The sequence below is a fragment of the Hemiscyllium ocellatum genome, chromosome 17 (assembly GCF_020745735.1).
Source record: "Hemiscyllium ocellatum isolate sHemOce1 chromosome 17, sHemOce1.pat.X.cur, whole genome shotgun sequence".
NCBI lineage: Eukaryota > Metazoa > Chordata > Chondrichthyes > Orectolobiformes > Hemiscylliidae > Hemiscyllium > Hemiscyllium ocellatum.
Window position 1 is genome coordinate 74,464,748 of NC_083417.1, and position 19,781 is coordinate 74,484,528.

At 48.0% G+C, this 19,781-nt stretch overlaps 2 protein-coding genes across 4 annotated transcripts in view; one reads left to right on the forward strand and one right to left on the reverse strand.

Moving 5' to 3' along the window:
- Positions 1–19,592, reverse strand: coq9 (coenzyme Q9 homolog (S. cerevisiae)). Of its 3 annotated transcripts, none has more exons than XM_060838307.1 (9): positions 19,487–19,592; positions 17,371–17,509; positions 16,314–16,449; positions 15,329–15,471; positions 14,168–14,252; positions 11,783–11,887; positions 11,009–11,164; positions 690–743; positions 1–219 (listed from the first exon to the last, which is right to left on the reverse strand). In XM_060838307.1, exons 1-9 carry the CDS (start codon positions 19,530–19,532, stop codon positions 184–186), a joined length of 900 nt encoding a protein of 299 aa, XP_060694290.1. In that variant the 5' UTR covers positions 19,533–19,592; the 3' UTR covers positions 1–183. The 3 variants fall into 3 exon arrangements, with proteins under 3 accessions (XP_060694290.1, XP_060694289.1, XP_060694291.1); XM_060838306.1 differs by having other exon boundaries at positions 16,314–16,452; XM_060838308.1 differs by lacking the exon at positions 19,487–19,592 and adding an exon at positions 19,350–19,409 and having other exon boundaries at positions 16,314–16,452.
- The window catches only part of ciapin1 (cytokine induced apoptosis inhibitor 1), an 18,239-nt gene continuing 17,739 nt past the window's right edge, over positions 19,282–19,781 (forward strand). Inside the window, exon 1 of the mRNA XM_060838305.1 lies at positions 19,282–19,624. The gene's annotated coding sequence lies outside the window, so the exon portion shown is untranslated. The remainder of the gene's footprint in view (positions 19,625–19,781) is intronic.

A 19,781-nucleotide genomic window follows, 5' to 3' on the forward strand; every position in this document is an offset into this window, starting at 1 on the left:
TTATTTTCTCATTGATTGCTCTTTATTTGAACACACACTCATTGCACACCCACTCACTCACTCATATACACTGTGTTCACACACACACACACACAGACATGTACACAGTGTGCAGCCTCTCCTCAAACAAGGTCTGCATGGTGCCAGGTCCAGACGTTGTTGGTTATGGTGCCCACACGCTGCTCATTGGTGCTGGCCAATGCCACTCAGGTTCTTTAACTGCAAACAGAAAAAGGAGTCACCGTCAGCAGTGGCTGTGTGTGGGCCCGAGGAGGAGGGGGAGGGGAGAGGAGCCTGGCCCAAGGGGACACGCTGGAGCCCAAAGGGGAAGGGGATCCTTGGAGCAGGGAGGGTCCTAGGCCAGGACCGATGGGGAGGGGCTGAAACTGCAGAGGGATCAGGGTAATGGGACACAGGGCATGGGGTCAGGAAGGTTTGCTGTCCTGCCCACATCATGGCTATCGTTGGGAAAGAGGCACAGACAATACGTAGCCTTCAAGAGTGGCACCAAAGTGTCTTTTCTATTGCACAGAGGTTAACGCTCCCCTTTTCCATCACCCGGCCAAGAACCACCTCGCTGGGGTGGGGGGAGAGACAGGGGCCTCAGTCTCTCCACGTGACTCAGTGCAGTTTCCTGCCTGCCTCCTGCAGGTAACTTAGATGGTAAATCTCCAAAAGCTTACACTTACTGTCACTGCAGCTCCCATCAGCCCCTGGAAAACAGCTCTGCTAGTCGACTCAACCTGTAGGAGAAAACAGTCAATAGACAATAGGTGCAGGAGTAGGCCATTCTGCCCTTCAAATCTGCATAACCTTTCAATATGATCATGGCTGATCATTCTTAATTTTTTAGATTAGATTAGATTACTTACAGTGTGGAAACAGGCCCTTCAGCCCAACAAGTCCACACCGACCCGCCGAAGCGCAACCCACCCATACCCCTACATTTACCCCTTACCTAACACTACGGGCAATTGAGCATGGCCAATTCACCTGACCCGCACATCTTTGGACTGTGGGAGGAAACCGGAGCACCCGGAGGAAACCCACGCAGACACGGGGAGAACGTGCAAACTCCACACAGTCAGTCGCCTGAGTCGGGAATTGAACCCGGGTCTCTGGTGCTGTGAGTCAGCAGTGCTAACCACTGTGCCACCGTGCCGCCCTGTAATCAGTATCCTGTTCCTGCCTTATCTCCATAATCCTTGATTCCACTATCTTTGAGAGCACTATCCAACTCTTTCTTAAATTAATCCAGGGACTGGGCCTCCATTGCCCTCTGGGGCAGAGCATTCCACACAGCCACCACTCTCTGGGTGAAGAAGTTTCTCCTCATCTCTGTCCTAAATGGTCTACCCCGTATTTTTAAGCTGTGTCCTCTGGTTCGGCACTCACCCATCAGCGGAAACATGTTTCCTGCCTCCAGAGTGTCCAATCCTTTCATAATCTTATATGTCTCAATCAGATCCCCTCTCAGTCTTCGAAACTCAAGGGTATACAAGCCCAGTCGCTCCAGTTTTTCAGTGTAAGGTAGTCCCGCCATTCCAGGAATTGACCTCGTGAACCTACGCTGCACTCCCTCAATAACCAGAATGTCTTTCCTCAAATTTGGAGACCAGAACTGCACACAGTACTCCAGGTGTGGTCTCACCAGGGCCCTGTACAGCTGCAGAAGCACCTCTTTTCCTCTATACTCAATCCCTCTTGTTATGAAGGCCAGCATGCTATTAGCCTTCTTCACTACCTGCTGTACCTGCATGCTTACCTTCATTGACTGGTGTACAAGAACTCCCAGATCTCTCTGTACTGCTCATTTACCTAAATTGATTCCATTTAGTTAGTAATCTGCCTTCCTGTTCTTGCCACCAAAGTGGATAACCATACATTTATCCACATCTGCCATGCATCTGACCACTCATCTAACTTGTTCAGGTCATTCTGTAATCTCCTAACATCCTCATCATATTTCACCCTGCCACCCAACTTTGTATCATCAGCAAATTTGCTAATGTTATTGCTCCTTCCATCTTCTATATCATTGACATATATTCTAAAAAGCTGCGGTCCCAGTACTGATCCCTGCGGTACCCCACTGGTCACTGCCTGCCATTCTGAAATGGAGCCGTTAATCACTACTCTTTGTTTCCTATCAGCCAACCAACTTTCAATCCAAGTTAGTACTTTGCCCCCAATACCATGCGCCCTAACCTCCTGTGTGGGACTTTAGCAAAAGCTTTCTGAAAGTCCAGGTACACTACATCCACTGGATCTCCCTCGTCTGTCTTCAGAAAAAATCCTCAAAAGATTCCAGAAGATTAGTCAAGCATGATTTCCCCTTCATTAATCCATGCTGACTCTGACCTATCCTGTTACTACTATCCAGATGTGTCGTAATTTCATCATGTGTCGTAATATAATAGACTCCAGCATCTTTCCCACCACTGGGGTCAGACTAACTGGTCTATAATTTCCTGCTTTCTCTCTCCCACCTTTCTTAAAAAGTGGTACAACATTAGCCACCCTCCAATCCACAGGAACTGATCCCAAATCTATCGAACTCTGGAAAATAATCACCAACACATCCATGATTTCCCGAGCCACCTCCTTCAGTAACCTGGGATGTAGACCATCAGGCACCAGGGACTTATCAACCTTCAAACCTAACAGTCTCTCCAACACCAATTCCTGGCAAATATGAATTCCCTTCAGTTCAGGTCCTTCAGCCACTGTTACCTCAGGGAGATTGCTTGTGTCTTCCCCAGTGAACACAGAACTGAAGTATCAATTCAATTCTTCTGCCATTTCTTTGTTCCCCTTAATATATTCCCCTGTTTCTGTCTTCAAGGGCCCAATCTTAGTCTTAACCATTTTTTTGCCTTTCACATACCTAAAAAAGCTTTTACTATCCTCCTTTATATTTTTGGCCAGTTTACCTTCGTACCTCATTTTTTCTGTGTATTTCCTTTTTAGTAATCCTCTTGTTCTTTAAAAGCTTTCCAGTCCTCCGTTTTCCCACTTATCTTTGCTATGTTATACTTTTTCTTTTTTAACTTTGTATGTTTCTTAACTTCCCCCATCAGCCACGGCCACCCATGCCTCCTCCTGGGATCTTTCTTCCTTTTTGGAATGAACTGATCTTGCAACTTCTGCATTATACACAGAAATATCCGCCATTGTTCCTCCACTGTCATCCCTGCTAAGGTATTGCACCATTGAACTTTGGCCAGCTCCTCCCTCATAGCTCCATAGTTCCCTTTATTCAACAGAAATATTGTCACTTCCGATTGTACCCTCTCCCTCTCAAATTGCAGATTGAAGCTTATTGTATTATGGTCACTACTTCCCAATGGCTCCTTCACTTCGAGGTCCCTGATCAATTCTGGTTCGTTGCACAATACCAGATCCAGAATTGCCTTCTCCCTGGTCAGCTCCAGCACCAGCTGTTCTAAGAATCCATCTCTGAGGCACTCCACAAAGTCTCTTTCTTGAGGTCCAATACCATCCTGGTTCTCCCAGTCTACCTGCATGTTAAAATCCCCCATAACAACTGTAGTAACATCTTTATCAGAGGCCAATTTCAGTTCCTGATTCAACTTACATCCGACATCCAGACTACTGTTTGGGGGCCTACAGATAACTCCCAAGAGGGCCTCTTTACCCTTAGTATTTCTCAGCTCTATCCACACTGACTCTACATCCCCTGATTCTAGGTCACCCCGCGCAAGGGACTGAATATCATCCCTTACCAACAAGGCCACCCCACCCCCTCTGCCCGTCAGTCTGTCCTTACGATAGCACGTGTAGCCTTGAATATTCATTTCCCAGGCCCTATCCACTTGAAGCCACGTCTCAGTTATCCCCACAATATTGTATCTGCCAATTTCCAACAGAGCCTCAAGCTCATCCATCTTATTTCTAATGCTTCGTGCGTTCATAGACAGTATTTTTAATTTGTTACTGCCCTCCCCATTCCCATCAACTTCTATTTCACTCAGCCTTACAGCATGATCCCTTTGTGAGTTTTCTGCCTCATTGATATAGTTGTCTTTCTTGACTTCGCTTGTTATAACTTTCCCTCCAATTTCCTTCTTAAACATCCAGTGTGTGTCCCCCCCCGCTACTTTGTCTACTGCCACAAAAACCCCGGTCAGTTCCTCTCACTATAGAGTCCCCTATTCCCACGGCTCTGTGAGATGTCCCACTCTTCCGCTCTGCCTCCACGCCAACGTTTGATTGACAGACCTGGCCACCTCGCGGTCTGGCAGTGTCATCTGTCTCTACTGTTTCCAAAAGATTCAACTTGTTCCTGACAGGTACTTCCCCGGGGGTCTCTTGCACCTGTCTCCTCTCTGCCTTCCTCATCTTCTGCTCTCTTCTGGTATGGTCAGTGTAATAACCTCGCTGAAGGTCTTGTCCACTCGTTCACTCAGATGAGCCTAAGGTCCTCGAGTTCTTTCATCAGCGCTGCAATATGCTCGGTCAATAGCTGAATGTGCACACACTTTCCACACTTATACAAGCCAGACACACCAGAGTCGTTGACCTCCCACATCAAGCATGTAGCACACTGAACCAGCTTGGCAGTTATGTCTTCACCCTCTTCAACTGTGGCGTAATCACTTCACTCAACCTCCTTGTCAAAGACGCCTGAACTAAAGCCTCAATCTTCAATCCACAGGAAGTCATGAGTGATGGAGTCCAGTGATCCTACGCCATTGGGAGTAACTCACTACCGAATGAGTGATCCCAGAGTGAGCGAGCGATCGACCCCAAAATGACTGAGCTGAGTCAGTGCATAGTCAGATAGACATATGAATTAAGCGATGGCCCCTTGAGCCTGTTCAGCCATTCAGTCACAGCATGGTTCCAACATTCCCACTCACCCGAAATAACCTTTCATTCCCTTCCTCATCAATCTTTCTCTGCCACAAAATCTCTCTCACAGGCCCCTCATTCACACGCACAGACACAGACACACACACGCACAGTCATCGGCTTCAATCACAGTCCCATCACACACAATCATCAGCTTCAATCACAGTCCCCCTCAATCACACGCACAGTGATCGGCTTCAATCACAGTCATCAGCTTCAATCACAGTCCCCTCAATCACACGCAGAGTGATCGGCTTCAATCACAGTCCCTTCAATCACAATCATCAGTTTCAATCACAGTCCCCCTCAATCACAGTCCCTCAATCACACACAGTCACCGGCTTCAATCTCGGTCCCCTCAATCACAGTCATCGGTTTCAATCACAATCCCCCTCAATCTCAATGACAGTCATCGGCTTCAATCACAGTCCCCCTCAATCACACACACAATCATCGGCTACAATCACAGTCCTCTCAATCTCACACACAGTCCACGGCTTTGTGGGCGGCACGGTGGCACAGTGGTTAGCACTGCTGCCTCACAGCGCCTGAGACCCGGGTTCAATTCCCGACTCAGGCGACTGACTGTGTGGAGTTTGCACGTTCTCCCCGTGTCTGCGTGGGTTTCCTCCGGGTACTCCGGTTTCCTCCCACAGTCCAAAGATGTGCGGGTCAGGTGAAATTGGCCATGCTAAATTGCCCGTGTTAGGTAAGAGGTAAAATGTAGGGGTATGGGTGGGTTGCGCTTCGGCGGGTCGGTGTGGACTTGTTGGGCCGAAGGGCCTGTTTCCACACTGTAAGTAATCTAATCTAATCTAATCACAGTCCCCTCAATCACAGTCATCGGCTTCAATTAGTCCCCCTCAATCACACACACCGTCATCGGCTTCAATCACAGTCCCCTCAATCACACACACCGTCATCGGCTTCAATCACAGTCCCCTCAATCACACACACAATCATCGGCTACAATCACAGTCCCCTCAATCACACACACAGTCCACGGCTTCAATCACAGTCATCGGCTTCAATTAGTCCCCCTCAATCTCACACACCGTCATCGGCTTTAATCACAGTCCCCCTCAATCACACAGACAGTCATCGGTTTCAATCACAATCCCCTCAATCATACACACACAGTCATCGGCTTCAATCACAGTCCCCTCAATCATACACACACAGTTGGCTTCAATCACAGTCCCCTCAATCACACACAGTCATCAGCCTCAATCACAATCCCCCTCAATCTCTCTCACTCACACACACACACACACACAGTCATCGGGCTTCAATCACAATCCCCCTCAATCATACACACACAGTCGGCTTCAATCACAGTTCCCTCAATCACACACTGTCATCAGCCTCAAATACAGTCCCCCTCAAATCACACACACACAGTCATCGGGCTTCAATCACAGTCCCTCAATCATACACGCACAGTTGGCTTTAATCACAGTCCCCACTATTCTCTCACACAGTCAATTATCTCTAATCCCAGTGGAGGTTGGAGAACAGCTCTGGAACGTGAAGGAGATAAACCATCTAGAACTCCCTCATAATCTGAACAACATAATCCCAAGTAGTTTATACCTGACTGCTATCATGTAATCCATCAAACTACAGTTATACATCTTGTTTTTGACCAGAGCTTTTTCAGCAAGACTTTATAGCAAATGGAGTTTGTGTACCACATGGGAACTGGTCAGAAACTTGAGATGCCACCCTAAAAAGAGGAAACTAGCAGCGAATTTACCCGATTAATGTATCAGCACAGCACCTGTGGGGACAATCCATCACACAACATGGTGAGGGATGCTGCAGTTTTGATTGGATAGCTCAGCATACAACATGGTTACACAGAGAGTGGTTCATTTGTGGAACAAACTGCGATGGGAAGTGGTGGACATGGGTGCAGTTGCAACATTTGAGATATTTTTGGATAAGTTCCTGAATAGGGAAGGTTTGGAGAGCTATGGGCCAAGTGCAGGCAAGTGGGATGAGTTTAGTTTGGGAATGTGGCCAGCATGGACCTGTTGTTTCTGTGCTGTCTGGCTTCTATGACTTTGCTGCCACCCCCTTTTAAAGAGGAATCCTCACAGAAAAATAACTCATCTCGGTCATAAAAAGGTAGGTCCATTACTTTTAAACAATGAGCCTATTCCCCGAATTTCCAACAGAACCACCCTCTCCTCATCTAACAGGAAACTCTCTGATTCTCGTTAGCCAGCCAATCTTCTATCCACACCAACATGCTACCCCCTACACCAGGAGCCTTATTTCTGCAATGACGTTTGGTATGGCACCTCATTAAATGCCTTCTGGAAATCTATTACAAAATGTATTCCCCTTTCTCCACAGTTCAGGTTTCTTTCTCAAACAATTCCAATAAATTGGCTAAACGTGATTTCCCTTTGACAAAACCATTGTGATTCTGCCTGATTACTGTGAACTTACCTTTCTGCCCTTCCTTCTGTCTTTCATAATACCTCCTAACAATTTCCCTGACAGATGTTAAGCCTAAAAATCTGTAGTTTCCTGCTTTCTGTCTTCCTCTTTTTTTTTGAATAAAGGAATTACATTCACTATTTTCCAGTATAACAGAACCTTCGCCAAATCAAGGAAATTTTCAAAAATTAGAACCAACATATTAACTCTCTCTCTGGCCATTTCATTTAAGACCAATCGAATAAAGGTCATCAGCACTTGTTAGCACACAGCTCCAACAATTCGCTCAACAACACTTCTCTGGTGATTGGAGTTACCTTAAGTCCCTCCCTCCCTTCCATTTCCTGATTTACAGCTACCAATGGGATGTTGCTTGTACCTTCTACAACAAAACTAATGCAAAATAATTTTCTAGACTCACTTAGTACAAATCCTTTCTGTTTCATATATCTATCAAAGCTCACGCTGCGATATTTCTAGCTAACTTGCTCTCTTATTCAAATATTTCCCTCCTTATTAATTTCAAGCTTTTTTTTATTATATCCCAATGACCTGTCACGTATCTTAGTACAATGTTAAGCTTTTTCTTTGACTTTGATACCATTGTTAACTTTATTACTCAATCATGCATGTTGCATCCTCTCCTTGCAATGTCTCTTAATTGTTAAAATACATCTATTCAATCATTTCTGAAACATTGCTTCTATTGTCTGTCACTACATTTTCAATTATCTCTTGCCTAACCTAATTCGCCTGTTAAGTTTAGCTTTCATCCCCCCATAATGGCTCTTCTATTAGTTTAAAGTAATAGAACACTGGTGTTTATTCCAGGTGACTGACCGCAGAAGGAGGGAGTGACTAATTCCGAAGGGAATGCATCAATTGAGCAAACACTTCATGGGAGTCACAGTGTATGCACAGTGTGATAGCAGCATGATGAGTGTGAATAGTGAGTAACAACAAACAAAGTTCCATTTAACCAGCTTTTCAACGTCTCATGACCTTATTGTCTCATTGAAACATTTAAGATTCTTAAAAGGTTTGACAGGGTAAATGCTGAGAGGATGTTTCCCCATACAGGAGAATGGAGGACCAGAGGGCATCGTCTCAGAATAAAGGAGTGCCAATTTAAGACTCAGCGTTGTGTGTCTTTGGAACTCCTTGCTGCAGAGCAATGACTGCAGAGTCGGTATATATATTTAAGGCCAAGATGAATAGTTCCTTGATCAGTAGGGGAAATCAGGAGTTATGGGGAAAAGGCAGAAAAGTAGTCAGGAGTGTTCAGGCAGGCTCAAAGGGCCAAGTGACCTTTAATCATAGAATCATAAAAGGACAGAAGAGGCTCTTCAGCCTATCCAGTTTGTACTGACAGAAATATACTTTTACCTACTATTAAGGATGGCATGGTGGCTCAGTGGTTAGCACTGTTGCCTCACAGCGCCAGGGACCAGGGTTCAATTCCAGCCTCGGGTGACTGTCTGTTTGGAGTTTGCTCATTCTCCCTGTGTCTGTGTGGGTTTCCTCCGGGTGCTCCGGTTTCCTCCCTCAATCCAAATGTGTGCAGGTTAGACGAATTGGCCGTGCTAAATGCACATAGTGTTCAGGGATGTGCAGGTTGGATGCATTAGTCAGGGGTAAATGCACAGTAGTAGGGGAACGGGTCTGCGTGGATTACTCTTCGGAGGGTCGATGTGGACTAATTGAGCCAAAGGGCCTGTTTCCAGACTGTAGGGATTCTATGATACTACAAAGAAATTTCTACTCTAGTCCCATTTTCCTGGACTAGGCCTTGAATTGTGAGGTTTCCTATCTCAACTCCCTCCGTGGCAGCGCATTCCAGATCTCTCCCACCCACTGGGTGAAAACATTTTGTTCCAAATCGCTACACTTATTGCCTTTCACTTTAAAATTACACTGCCTTGCTTGTGACCCTTTGACTAAGGAACAATCTTAAACACTTCTACCAGGTCCCCCTCAATCTTCTTTGACAGAAAGAAAATAACATAAGCTTATTCAGCCTCTCTTCATAGCTGAAGTGTTGCATCCCAGCCAAATCCCGGTGAATCTCCTCTGCATCCCCTCCAATGCAATCACATTCTTCCTACCGTGAGGTGACCAGAACTACACACAGGCCTAACCAAAGTCCTGTACAGCCCAATACAACCTCCCTGTTCTTATAATTTATGCCTCAACTGATAAAGACAAGTGTCCTATATGCCTCATAAACTAACCAATTAACCTATTTGAGGGGCGGCACGGTGGCTCAGTGGTTAGCACTGGTGCCTCACAGCGGCAGGGAGCTGGGTTTGATTCCTGCCTCGGGTGACTGTGCAAATTCCACACAGACATTCTCTCAGTGTCTGCACAGGTTTCCTCCGGGTTCTCCGGTTTCCTCCCACAATCCAAAAATGTGCTGGTCAGTTGAATTGGCTATGCTAAATTGCCCGTTGTGTTAGGTGCATTAGTCAGGGGTGAATATAATGTTGGGGAATAGGTCTTGGCAGGTTACTCTTTCGAGGGTCGGTGTGGACTTGTTGGGCTGAAGGGCCTGTTTCCATACTGTAGGGAATCTAATCTAACCTGTTCTGACACCTTCAAGGGTCTGTGGACAAGGCCACCAACATCCTTCAGTTCCTCTCAGCTGCCTAGTGTTCTGACAATCATTGAGTATTCCCTTGTCTTGTTACTTCTTCCAAAGTGCATCACCTCACAGTTATCAGAGTTAAATTCCACCTGACAAATCTGTTGATATGCTCCTGTACTCCTCAACATCGTCCTCCTCACTGACAACCACCATCTAATCTTTGTGTTATCTGCAAACTTACCATTTCCCCCTCACAGCCCCACATTCTCATTTCCATCGTTTCTGAATATCACAAACAATAAAGGACCCAGCACTGATCTCTGTGGTATGCCGATGCACACTGGGTTCCAGTCACACAGCCTTCTACCACCACCCTCTGTCTCCTACTAGGAAGCCATTTTGGGTCCATCCAACCTGCCAAATTACCCTGGATACCATGAGCTCTATCTTCTTTCTCAGTTTCCACGTGGGACTTTGTCAAAGGTCTTGCAGAAATTCACATCGACAACATCAACTGCCCTACACTCACCTTGTCAACTCCTTGAAAAATTGCACTAGATTTGCTTGGCATGACCTCCCTCTGTTGACTATTCTTGATTAATCCTCGCTTCTCCAACTGGAAGTTAATGTTTCCTTAACTATTTTCTCCAACTGATTCCCTCCCACTGATGTGAAATTCACCGGCCTGTAGCTCCCTGGAGTCTCTCTATGCCCTTCTTTAGCAGTCCTCTGGTATCTCTGCTGGGCCAGAAAGGGTTTGAAATTTGGATAGGGGCCCCCTCATCTCCCACAGCAGCCTGGGGTATAATCATCCTGACCTGTGGATTTGTACACTTTTAAATCCACCAAAAACCTCCTTGCTTGTTATATCATTCCTGCTCTTATTCCTATTTCTTACGATCCTATGTGGAATGGTGGGAATATCGTGGGAATACTGTTAATGCATGGCGGTAGTGCTTCTGTAACAAGCAGCCATCCTGTGGCTTTTGGGGAACACAGAGTATGAGGATTAAGCAAAACGCGTGTAGACCCAAACGTAGCTGTTGACCCTGACAGGCCGAGCTGTCTCTCAGGCAATGTGGATGCTGACTGGGTCCTCACCTGTTTGGCAGAATGGGCCATGTTGGTAGCATCGTGAACACGGTTTTCCAGGAAGTTCCAGGTATCTTCATAATCCGGGGAAGAATCCTGAAGCAGCACCAGCTCTGTTGTGTTGTAGATTCCAGCCAAGATAGCTCGCTTGGTGTACCAGCCCGACTGCTCCCAGGTAAACAATGCACAATGTTCACAGTTACTAGATGTTCACAGGTCCTCACCCTGCTTCCATGCAAATCTCATCCCTGTGTAAACCACACCTCCATGCAAGCCCACCCCATGTAAATCCCAACCCCATCTGCAAATGCCACCTCCATGCTGAGCCGACTCCTAGGCAAATCCCACCCTGTTCCTCCTCCCTCCCCATGCACATGTAATCCCTGTGCAAATCCCACCCTGTTCCTCCTCCCTCCCCATGCACATGTAATCCCTGTGCAAATCCCACCCTGTTCCTCCTCCCTCCCCATGCACATGTAATCCCTGTGCAAATCCCAGCAAAGCCTACTAGACCCTCCTGTGCCAACTCCAACCCCATGCAAACACCACCCCATTTACACTCCCTCCCTCCGTGTAACCCCTTGCTGCACACACTATGCCCTGATCCCATACACACTGTCCCGGTGTGTACCCCCATCCCATGCAAACTCACTCTCTTCAAGACACCATTCCATACAAACCCACCTCACCGCAGCCCGTGTCCCATACCCAAACAGGTTTACCTACAGATTACACACCCTGCAAATTTGTTCCCCTTCTGGAATGCTGGGATTTGTTACTCACGTCTATGGACCTGTCTCCTGCATAGTACCAGATCTCATCCACCATCTCCGTTAAGCTCCTCAAACTCTCCGCAATGTTTTGAGGCAGCAGTAAAATACTCATTGCCTGTCAGAGAGTAATGAGATTGTGAGATCAGTATGTGTTTGGTAACAGTGGTGCATGGATTATTCCAACATCAGTGCACATGGGGAATGATCAGGAAGATACATCCCTGTTAGCTCAGGATAGCTGGCTGTGACTAGATGGCATGACACAAACTCCTCTCAGTCAGAGTGCTGTCTGTTCATGCCTCACCCGAGAGACTTGGGCAAATACTCTCAGCTAGTTCAACAATGCAGGACTGAGGGAGCACCGCACTGTCCGAGGGTCAGGACTGAGGGTACACTGCACTGTCCGAGGGTCAGGACTGAGGGAACACTGCACTGTCCGAGGGTCAGGACTGAGGGAACACCGCACTGTCCGAGGGTCAGGACTGAGGGTACACCGCACTGTCCGAGGGTCAGGACTGAGGGGACACCGCACTGTCCGAGGGTCAGGACTGAGGGGACACCGCACTGTCCGAGGGTCAGGACTGAGGGAACACCGCACTGTCCGAGGGTCAGGACTGAGGGAACACCGCACTGTCCGAGGGTCAGGACTGAGGGAATACTGCAATGTCCGAGGGTCAGGACTGAGGGTACACTGCACTGTCCGAGGATTCAGGGCTGAGGGAACACTGCACTGTCCGAGGGTCAGGACTGAGGGAACACTGCACTGTCCGAGGGTCAGAATCAAGGGAATGTTGCTCTGATGGTCAGGGCTGAAGGAACACTGGTCTATCTGAGGATCAAGACTGAGTGAATGCTGCCCCCATCCTAGGATCAGGACTGAGGGATCGCTGTTCCATCTGAGCGTCAGGCCTGAGGGATCGCTGTTCCATCTGAGGGTCAGGGCTGAGAGAGCGCTGCTCAATCTGAGGGTCAGGCCTGAGGGAATGCTGCACTGTCCAAGGGTCAAGACTGAGGGAACGCCGCTCTATCAGAGGCTCTGAGGGATCAATGTGATGTCCAAGGTCAGGACTTGGAAATACAGTCAGAGCTAAGAGAATGCTTCATCATCTGAGGGTCAGGAATGATGGTCAAGCTTGAGGGAACACTGCACCATTTGAGAGTCAGGACTGAGGGAAAATTGCTCCTTCTGAGGGTCAGGAATTGAGTCATACAACATGGAAACAGCCCCTTCGGTCCAACCAATCCAGGCTGACCATAATCCCAAACTAAACTAGTCCCACCTGCCTGCACTTGGCCCATAGAGCTCTAAACATTTCTTATTCATGATACAGACCAGCTATTGTGCAGACTTTCAATCCTCAAGAGGTAGGAAGCCATCGAATACCTCAAAACATAGAAATCGTAGCAGCAGTAGGCCATTTGGCTCTTCAAGCCCACTGTGCGATTCAATAGGATCATGGTTGGTCATCCAACTCAGTACCCTGTTCCTGCTTTCTCTTCATACCCTTTTGAAGAAGGAACGCTGCACAGATTCAGCACCTGGAGAGCACTATCTCAAAGAAGCATTCACCCAAGGCTGATACGGCGTTCTGGGAACTGACATGAAAGTTGGGGCAAGACATTTTTTTTAAATTAAAATTAATTCATGACAATTTTTTTGTCCATCTTTAATCATGCTGTTGAAAGTGATTGTGAGCTGCATTCTTCAACCACTACAGTCCAGGGTCAGAAGGCATAATCTCAGAATAAAGAATGATCCGTTCGTGACAGTGATGAGGAGTAATTTCTTCTGACAGAGGGTCGTAAATCTGAGGAATTCTTTACTGCAAGGAGCTGTCAAGGATGGATCCTCAATATCTTCAAGATGAAGACAGACTGATTTTTAATCAAAGATTATAGGGAAAAGGCAGGAAAGTAGAGTTGGGGATTATCAGATAGACCATGATCTCATTGATTGGCTGAATGGACTCAACGGACCACCTGGTCTACTTCCACTTTATGTCTCATGGTCTTGTAGTTTATGGACTTGTTGGCAATTCCTAATCATTCTTGAACTGGGTGGACTTGCTGGAACAATTTCTGGGCAGTTAAGAGTCAACCACATTGCTTAGGGTTTGGACTCTTATGCAGGTCAGACCTGTCCTTCCCCAACGGGCGTTTGTGAATCAGATGGGACTTTACAGTAATTGAGGATGACAGTGTTCTGGGAGAATCGAGTTGAATCTCTTCAGAACCAAATGTAATTTACTGGATCAGGATAGAGTCCAAAGACATCAGTTGGTTATGACGCTGAATTCAATGGGGGAGGGGGGGATGATATCCCAACTATCTAGGCCCTAGCTGATTATTGTCACCTGGCAGGTCGAGACTGGAGCTAGGTGACTAGACGTGTTACCTGTGGCCAGCTGCCAATATAGGGGATCAGCATGCGTAACCTTGCCTCCACTGCATCCTTGAGAAACCTGTCCGTCTGCTTGGCTCTGTGTAAAAACAGAAAGACATAGCGGTAAAGAACTGGATGCTGAGAACTACTTTCCTGATTTCTCCGAGCATTTTCGGGGGTTCCCCCGGGAGTCATCTCACTCCAGTTTTTAACAGGGCTGGGGATCAGGGATGAGCAATATGGATACGAGAGTGAGAGGGGCGAGAGCAGATGAAGTGATGGTGTGAGGTGGAAATGGCAAGGTTTTGAGGGGTATGGAACGAGAGGTTGATGGGCTGAAAGGATCGGTGGATGAGGGGACAGTGGGACGAGGGGCGACAGGGTACAAGGGTGGGTGGGGGTTGGGAAGGGGGGGGAAGGCAAGAGGTGAGGGTCTGGATGGAATAAGTAGGTACATTGGGTAAGGAGTGAAATTAGGTGAGAGGTGACTGAATGAGGGGACAATGGGGGAGAATGAGGGGCTGTGAGGCAGTGATGAGGTGAGTACACGAGGGGGTGACAGAGGAGGATGTGACTGGGTGACGGGATGGGTGTGACAAGGGAGGGTCTGAGAGGGGTGAGGGGAGATGGGAGGCAATTATGGGGAGGGTATGACGGGAGGACAGGGTGATGGGAATGATGGGGTAAGGGAATAATGGGTGGGAAGGGTATAATGGGGGAAGAAAGTTTAGGGAGAGGATGTGAAGGGGTAGTGGTGATTGGGGGGGTGGGGGGAGAGGGATGGTGGAGAGCATGACTGCAGCATTGATGTGAGCTCTGGGGGGGCCTTCTCCTATGACCATTGGCCGATGGCAGACACAGGGGGTCTTGTTGAAAGTCGGTTCCCCATTCACTACGTTGGTGTGGGTTTGTCCTGAGGGGATGTCAGTTTTTCTAACCCAAAGCACATGAAAGAACTAACTAGATTTTGGATAATCATCCCCACAGTTTCCCCCATCACTTTACTATTTAATTTCCTGATGCTTTAAACTGTCTGTAAAAGCTATCATCTGCAGTGGTTTTGAACTCTGCGGTATTAGCCAATAATAGGGATCCTCTGTTTCACATTTGTACGACATCACACTCCCAGTCAATAGAACAGCATGGAACCTGAAGCCATTCTGCAACACTTACTCCTGGTCTCCCAGCTGCACCTGTTGGTGTTGATCACTCAATTGTTCAGAGAGTTGCTTGTTACACTGAGACACAAAGTGTAGAACCAATTCCCCAGGACCATGACGGAACATCCCAGTCAGTGCCGGTGACAGATCTAACACCTTGAGGCAAGACAACAGGCAGAAAACACAGGGTTACACTGCAGCAGATTAGAATCTTAAATCCCAGCAGCCACTCACTGGGAGGCTTGGTGGATTCATGGATAGTGAGGAAGGTTATCAAAAGATACAGCAGGATATAGATCAGTTGAAAGGTTGGGCATAGCAATGGCAGATGGATCCGGACAAGTGTGAGGTGATGCATTTTACTAGGCCATGTGCATGAAGAAAGTGTACAGTAAATGGTTGGACCCTTAGGAACAGATGTACAGGAGGATCTTGGGTTGCAAGCCCACAGTTCCCAAAAAGTAGCAAACAAACAGATAAGGTGGTAAACAAGGTGTATGGCATGCCTTCATCGTTCAGGTCATTTAATAGAAAAGTTGGCAAATCATATTGCAACTGATTTAGTCAGGCCACAGGAAGAATGTGGAAACTTTGGAGAGGGTGCAAAAGGATGTTTATTGGGTTGTTGTCCTAACTGGAGCATATGAGCTGTAAGGAAAGGTTGGACAAACTTTGATTGTTGTCATTAGAGAGTTGAGGCTGAGGGGTGACCTGAAAGACGTATATAAAATTATAAGAGGGATAGATAGGGTGGATAGTTGGAGTCTTTTTCCCCAGGATGGATATGTCAAACACTGGTTGCAAAGGTTTAAAGTGAGAGGGGAAGAATTTAAAGAGGAGCTGTTTTAACATTAGCAGGTCATAATAAGAGTGACCCTTTTATACATGCAGTTTTAACTGAAAAACTGCCAGAGCAGGAGGTCAAACCAAGTGGTTTGGAAGAATGTGCAGACACATATTTTTCATATTTTACAGCAAGATCAGATTTTGGTTCCTACCTTGGCCCCTTCTGCAATGGCCTCCACTGACCAGCCATACACAGGGACAAATTCCAGGGCTGCAGATAGGAGCTGCTGCCTCAACTGTTCCTCAGATTCAAAGCCCTCTGCCTTCTCCCCGTTCTGATCAGATTGGCTGCTGAGAGAAGGAGACTGCAACAGTTATAAAATTCTCTCAGTTCCTGTATCATTTCCTTTCACATCAGTGAGAGAAGAGTCACATCATGTCCAACCTGGAAAATACTGAGCAGTAGATGTATCCTATTGATTCTCTGCAGCAGATCCACAAGGACAGTGCTGGAACATGATTCAACGTGATCCAGGATGGTTGGAAGATCACTGATCCAATCTCACTGGTGACAGTCCCAATTCAAATAGACACAGGGTGTAAGAACTAGAGTCTTCATCTAATTCCAAGTCTGTATTCTCACTGACACCTGACAATGTGGATCATCAGGAGCAACAGAATTGTATTTGATCACAATTTGTAACCCCATGACCAGCATACCCCTCACTCTAATTCACTCCCTAAAGCCTGTCCATCATCTACAAAGTACAAGTGTTATGGAGTATTCCCCATGCACCTGGACGAATGGAACTCCAACAAAATTCAAGAAGCATGACACCATTCAGGACAAAGCAGCCTGCTTGGTTGGCACCACATCCACAAACATTCAGTCTTTCCGCCACAAGATCAGTAGCAGTCCACAAGATGTACTGCAGAAATTCACTGAAGATTCTTCACTTTCCAAACAAAGGCTTCAGACATCACCATCCTGACTTGGAAATCCATCGCTGTTCCTTTAGCGTCACTGGGTCAAAATCCTGGAATTCCCTACCTAACAGCTTTGTCACCTACAACCCAAAGACTTCATAGTATCACAACCACCTTCTCAAAAGGCTGGACCAGCCAGCAATGCAGAAATCCCATGAATAAATTTCTTAAAAAGTTTATTTAAAAACTGTTTTGATGTGCTGTAGAAGGTAAAGTCTATGATATCCTGAATGATGTAGAATTATAGCTGATCTACACTAGAGTGGGAGCAGCTGACTGTACCTGGAGTAGGATTCTTGGGTCGCTGTGTGCGTCTGAGAGCTCTGAGGGCGATGTTTGGTCTCCTGCTCCTCACCAGACACCCGTAAATACAGTGATGATCGCAGACCCCTACGCATCACATCACGTGAGTACAGACCAACTGTTGGCAGAGAAAAAGGCCTTCAGTTCTCTGATTCATTCATGACAAAGAACATTAAACCAATCACTCACATGAAATACTGCAGCACAGATATAGCATGGGATTAGATATAGAGTAAAGCTCTCTCTATGAATCCCAAGCCGTGTCTGACCCATTTCTGACATTCTGCCCTCACGCCTGCCCTCCCCACCCACACCCCGACACCAGTACTGTTGTCTCATCCTCACTTTCCACCCCACTGGCCTCCACATCCAAAGGATCAGAAGTCACTATTTCCACCACTGCAAGTGGGATGAAACCTCAAACACCTCTTTCCCTCTCTTGTCAGCATTCTGCAGAGACCGTTCCCTCTTGTTTGCACTGGTCTACTCTTCTGCAATCCCTAACATTTCCCCACAGCACCTTCTCTTGTAATCGCCTTCTCACTATCCAAAGCCCCAGAAAGACCATCCAGATGAAGCAACAATTAACCGACATTTCACTCAATCTAGTTTGCTATATTTGCTGCTCAAAATACAACCTCTACTACGCTAGGGAGATTAAATACAGACAGTCTTTTATCTGCCTGCAAAAATTGCCCCGAGCTTCCAGTTGCCTGCATTTCCCTGGCCAACATTTCTGTCTCAGAAACAAAAATAAATGTTGCTCGAAAAGCTTACAGATCTGGCAACATCTGTGAAGAGAAATCAGAGTAAACGTTTTGGGTCCGGTGACCCTTCCTCAGAACTGATGCTGCCAGACCTGCTGAGCTTTTTCCAGTACTTTCTGCTTTTGGTTCTCATTTACAACATCTGCTGTTCTTCTGGTTTTCGTTGCTGCCTCGGGCCGGCTGCAGTGCTTCAGCCAAGTTCAACGCAAACTGGAAGAACTAACTGCACCTCATTTTCTACACTGCGATCCTGCAGCCTCCAGGACCCCATCAACTTTAACAATTTCAGAGCATGACCAAACCTTTTGTTGTCTATTACCTGACCCCACACCCCAGTTCTGTCACGAAATGGGTTCGCTGTTAGTACAGAAAATCCACTTTTACCTATTCACAGTCACAGTTATCATTTCTAAACTGTCATTCTATCAACACCCATTATCTTGTCTATCCTTCTGATTCTCTCCCTCTGGGCACAGTCTCCATTGATCTGCTGCTCACTCCTTTCGCTCCCCTGACACGCCGACCCCCAAACTTGTCATCGGCTGAAGAAGACTTTTTTAAAACTCCCTGGTTGCTTCTAATTCACAAAAGAACAGTCACTGGACTCGAACAGTTAACTCCGTTCCTTTCTCCGGATGTCCTCCTCCAGGGATGGGTGTTCCCTCTCCATTTTGAAAAGCTACACTGTAGCTCTCGGGGAGGGAGAGGGAGAGGGAGAGGGGGAGGGAGAGGGGGTGGGGGAGGGAGAGGGGGTGGGGGAGGGAGAGGGGGTGGGGGAGGGAGAGGGGGGGGGGGAGGGAGAGGGGGGGGGAAGGGGGTGGGGGGGGGAGAGGGGGGGGAAGGGGGTGGGGGAGGGAGGGGGGGGGAAGGGGGTGGGGGAGGGGGGTGGGGGAGAGAGGGGTGGGGGAGGGAGAGGGGGAGGGGGAGGGGGTGGGGGAGAGGGAGAGGGGGAGGGGGTGGGGGAGAGGGGGTGGGGGAGAGGGGGAGGGGGTGGGGGAGCGGGGGAGGGGGTGGGGGAGAGGGGGAGGGGGTGGGGGAGCGGGGGGGGGGGTGGGGGTGGGGGAGAGGGGGAGGGGGGGTGGGGGGAGCGGGAGGGGGGTGGGGGAGGCCCCGCTCGGAAGGAGCTCCCTCTCTCTCTCTCTCACTGAGAGCCCCCTGTTGTGTCGGTGAAGGGACTCAATGTCACAGCACCGGGCCGAGGGGCCGAATGGCTTCTTTCGGTCCAGGAGATGGCGGAGACGGCTCACCGCCGCAGCCGGGTCCCAGCAAGGCCCCGGTAACCAGGGGCAGGCCCCGAGCCCCGATCCCCGGGGGGCGGTGGGAATTACCGATGCTCAGTCCTCCCTGAAGTCCGCGCCGCCACAGCGCCGCCATCGCTCCGCGGGTCCTTCCACAGCGGGCGGCGCAGGGTGATGACGTCGGAGAGAGGGGGCGGGGCAACCGATACAGAGCCAGCGCGAGAGAGGGTGAGTGTGGGAGAAGGGGGAAGGAGGAGGGGAGAAGGGTAAGGGAAGTGAGGAGAGTGGGAGAGAGAGAAGGGGATAAAGGGAAAGAGAGAGGGGGGTACGAGTAAAGTGAGAGAGGCGGGGGGGCGATACGGTGAAAGTGAGAGAGAGGGGGGAT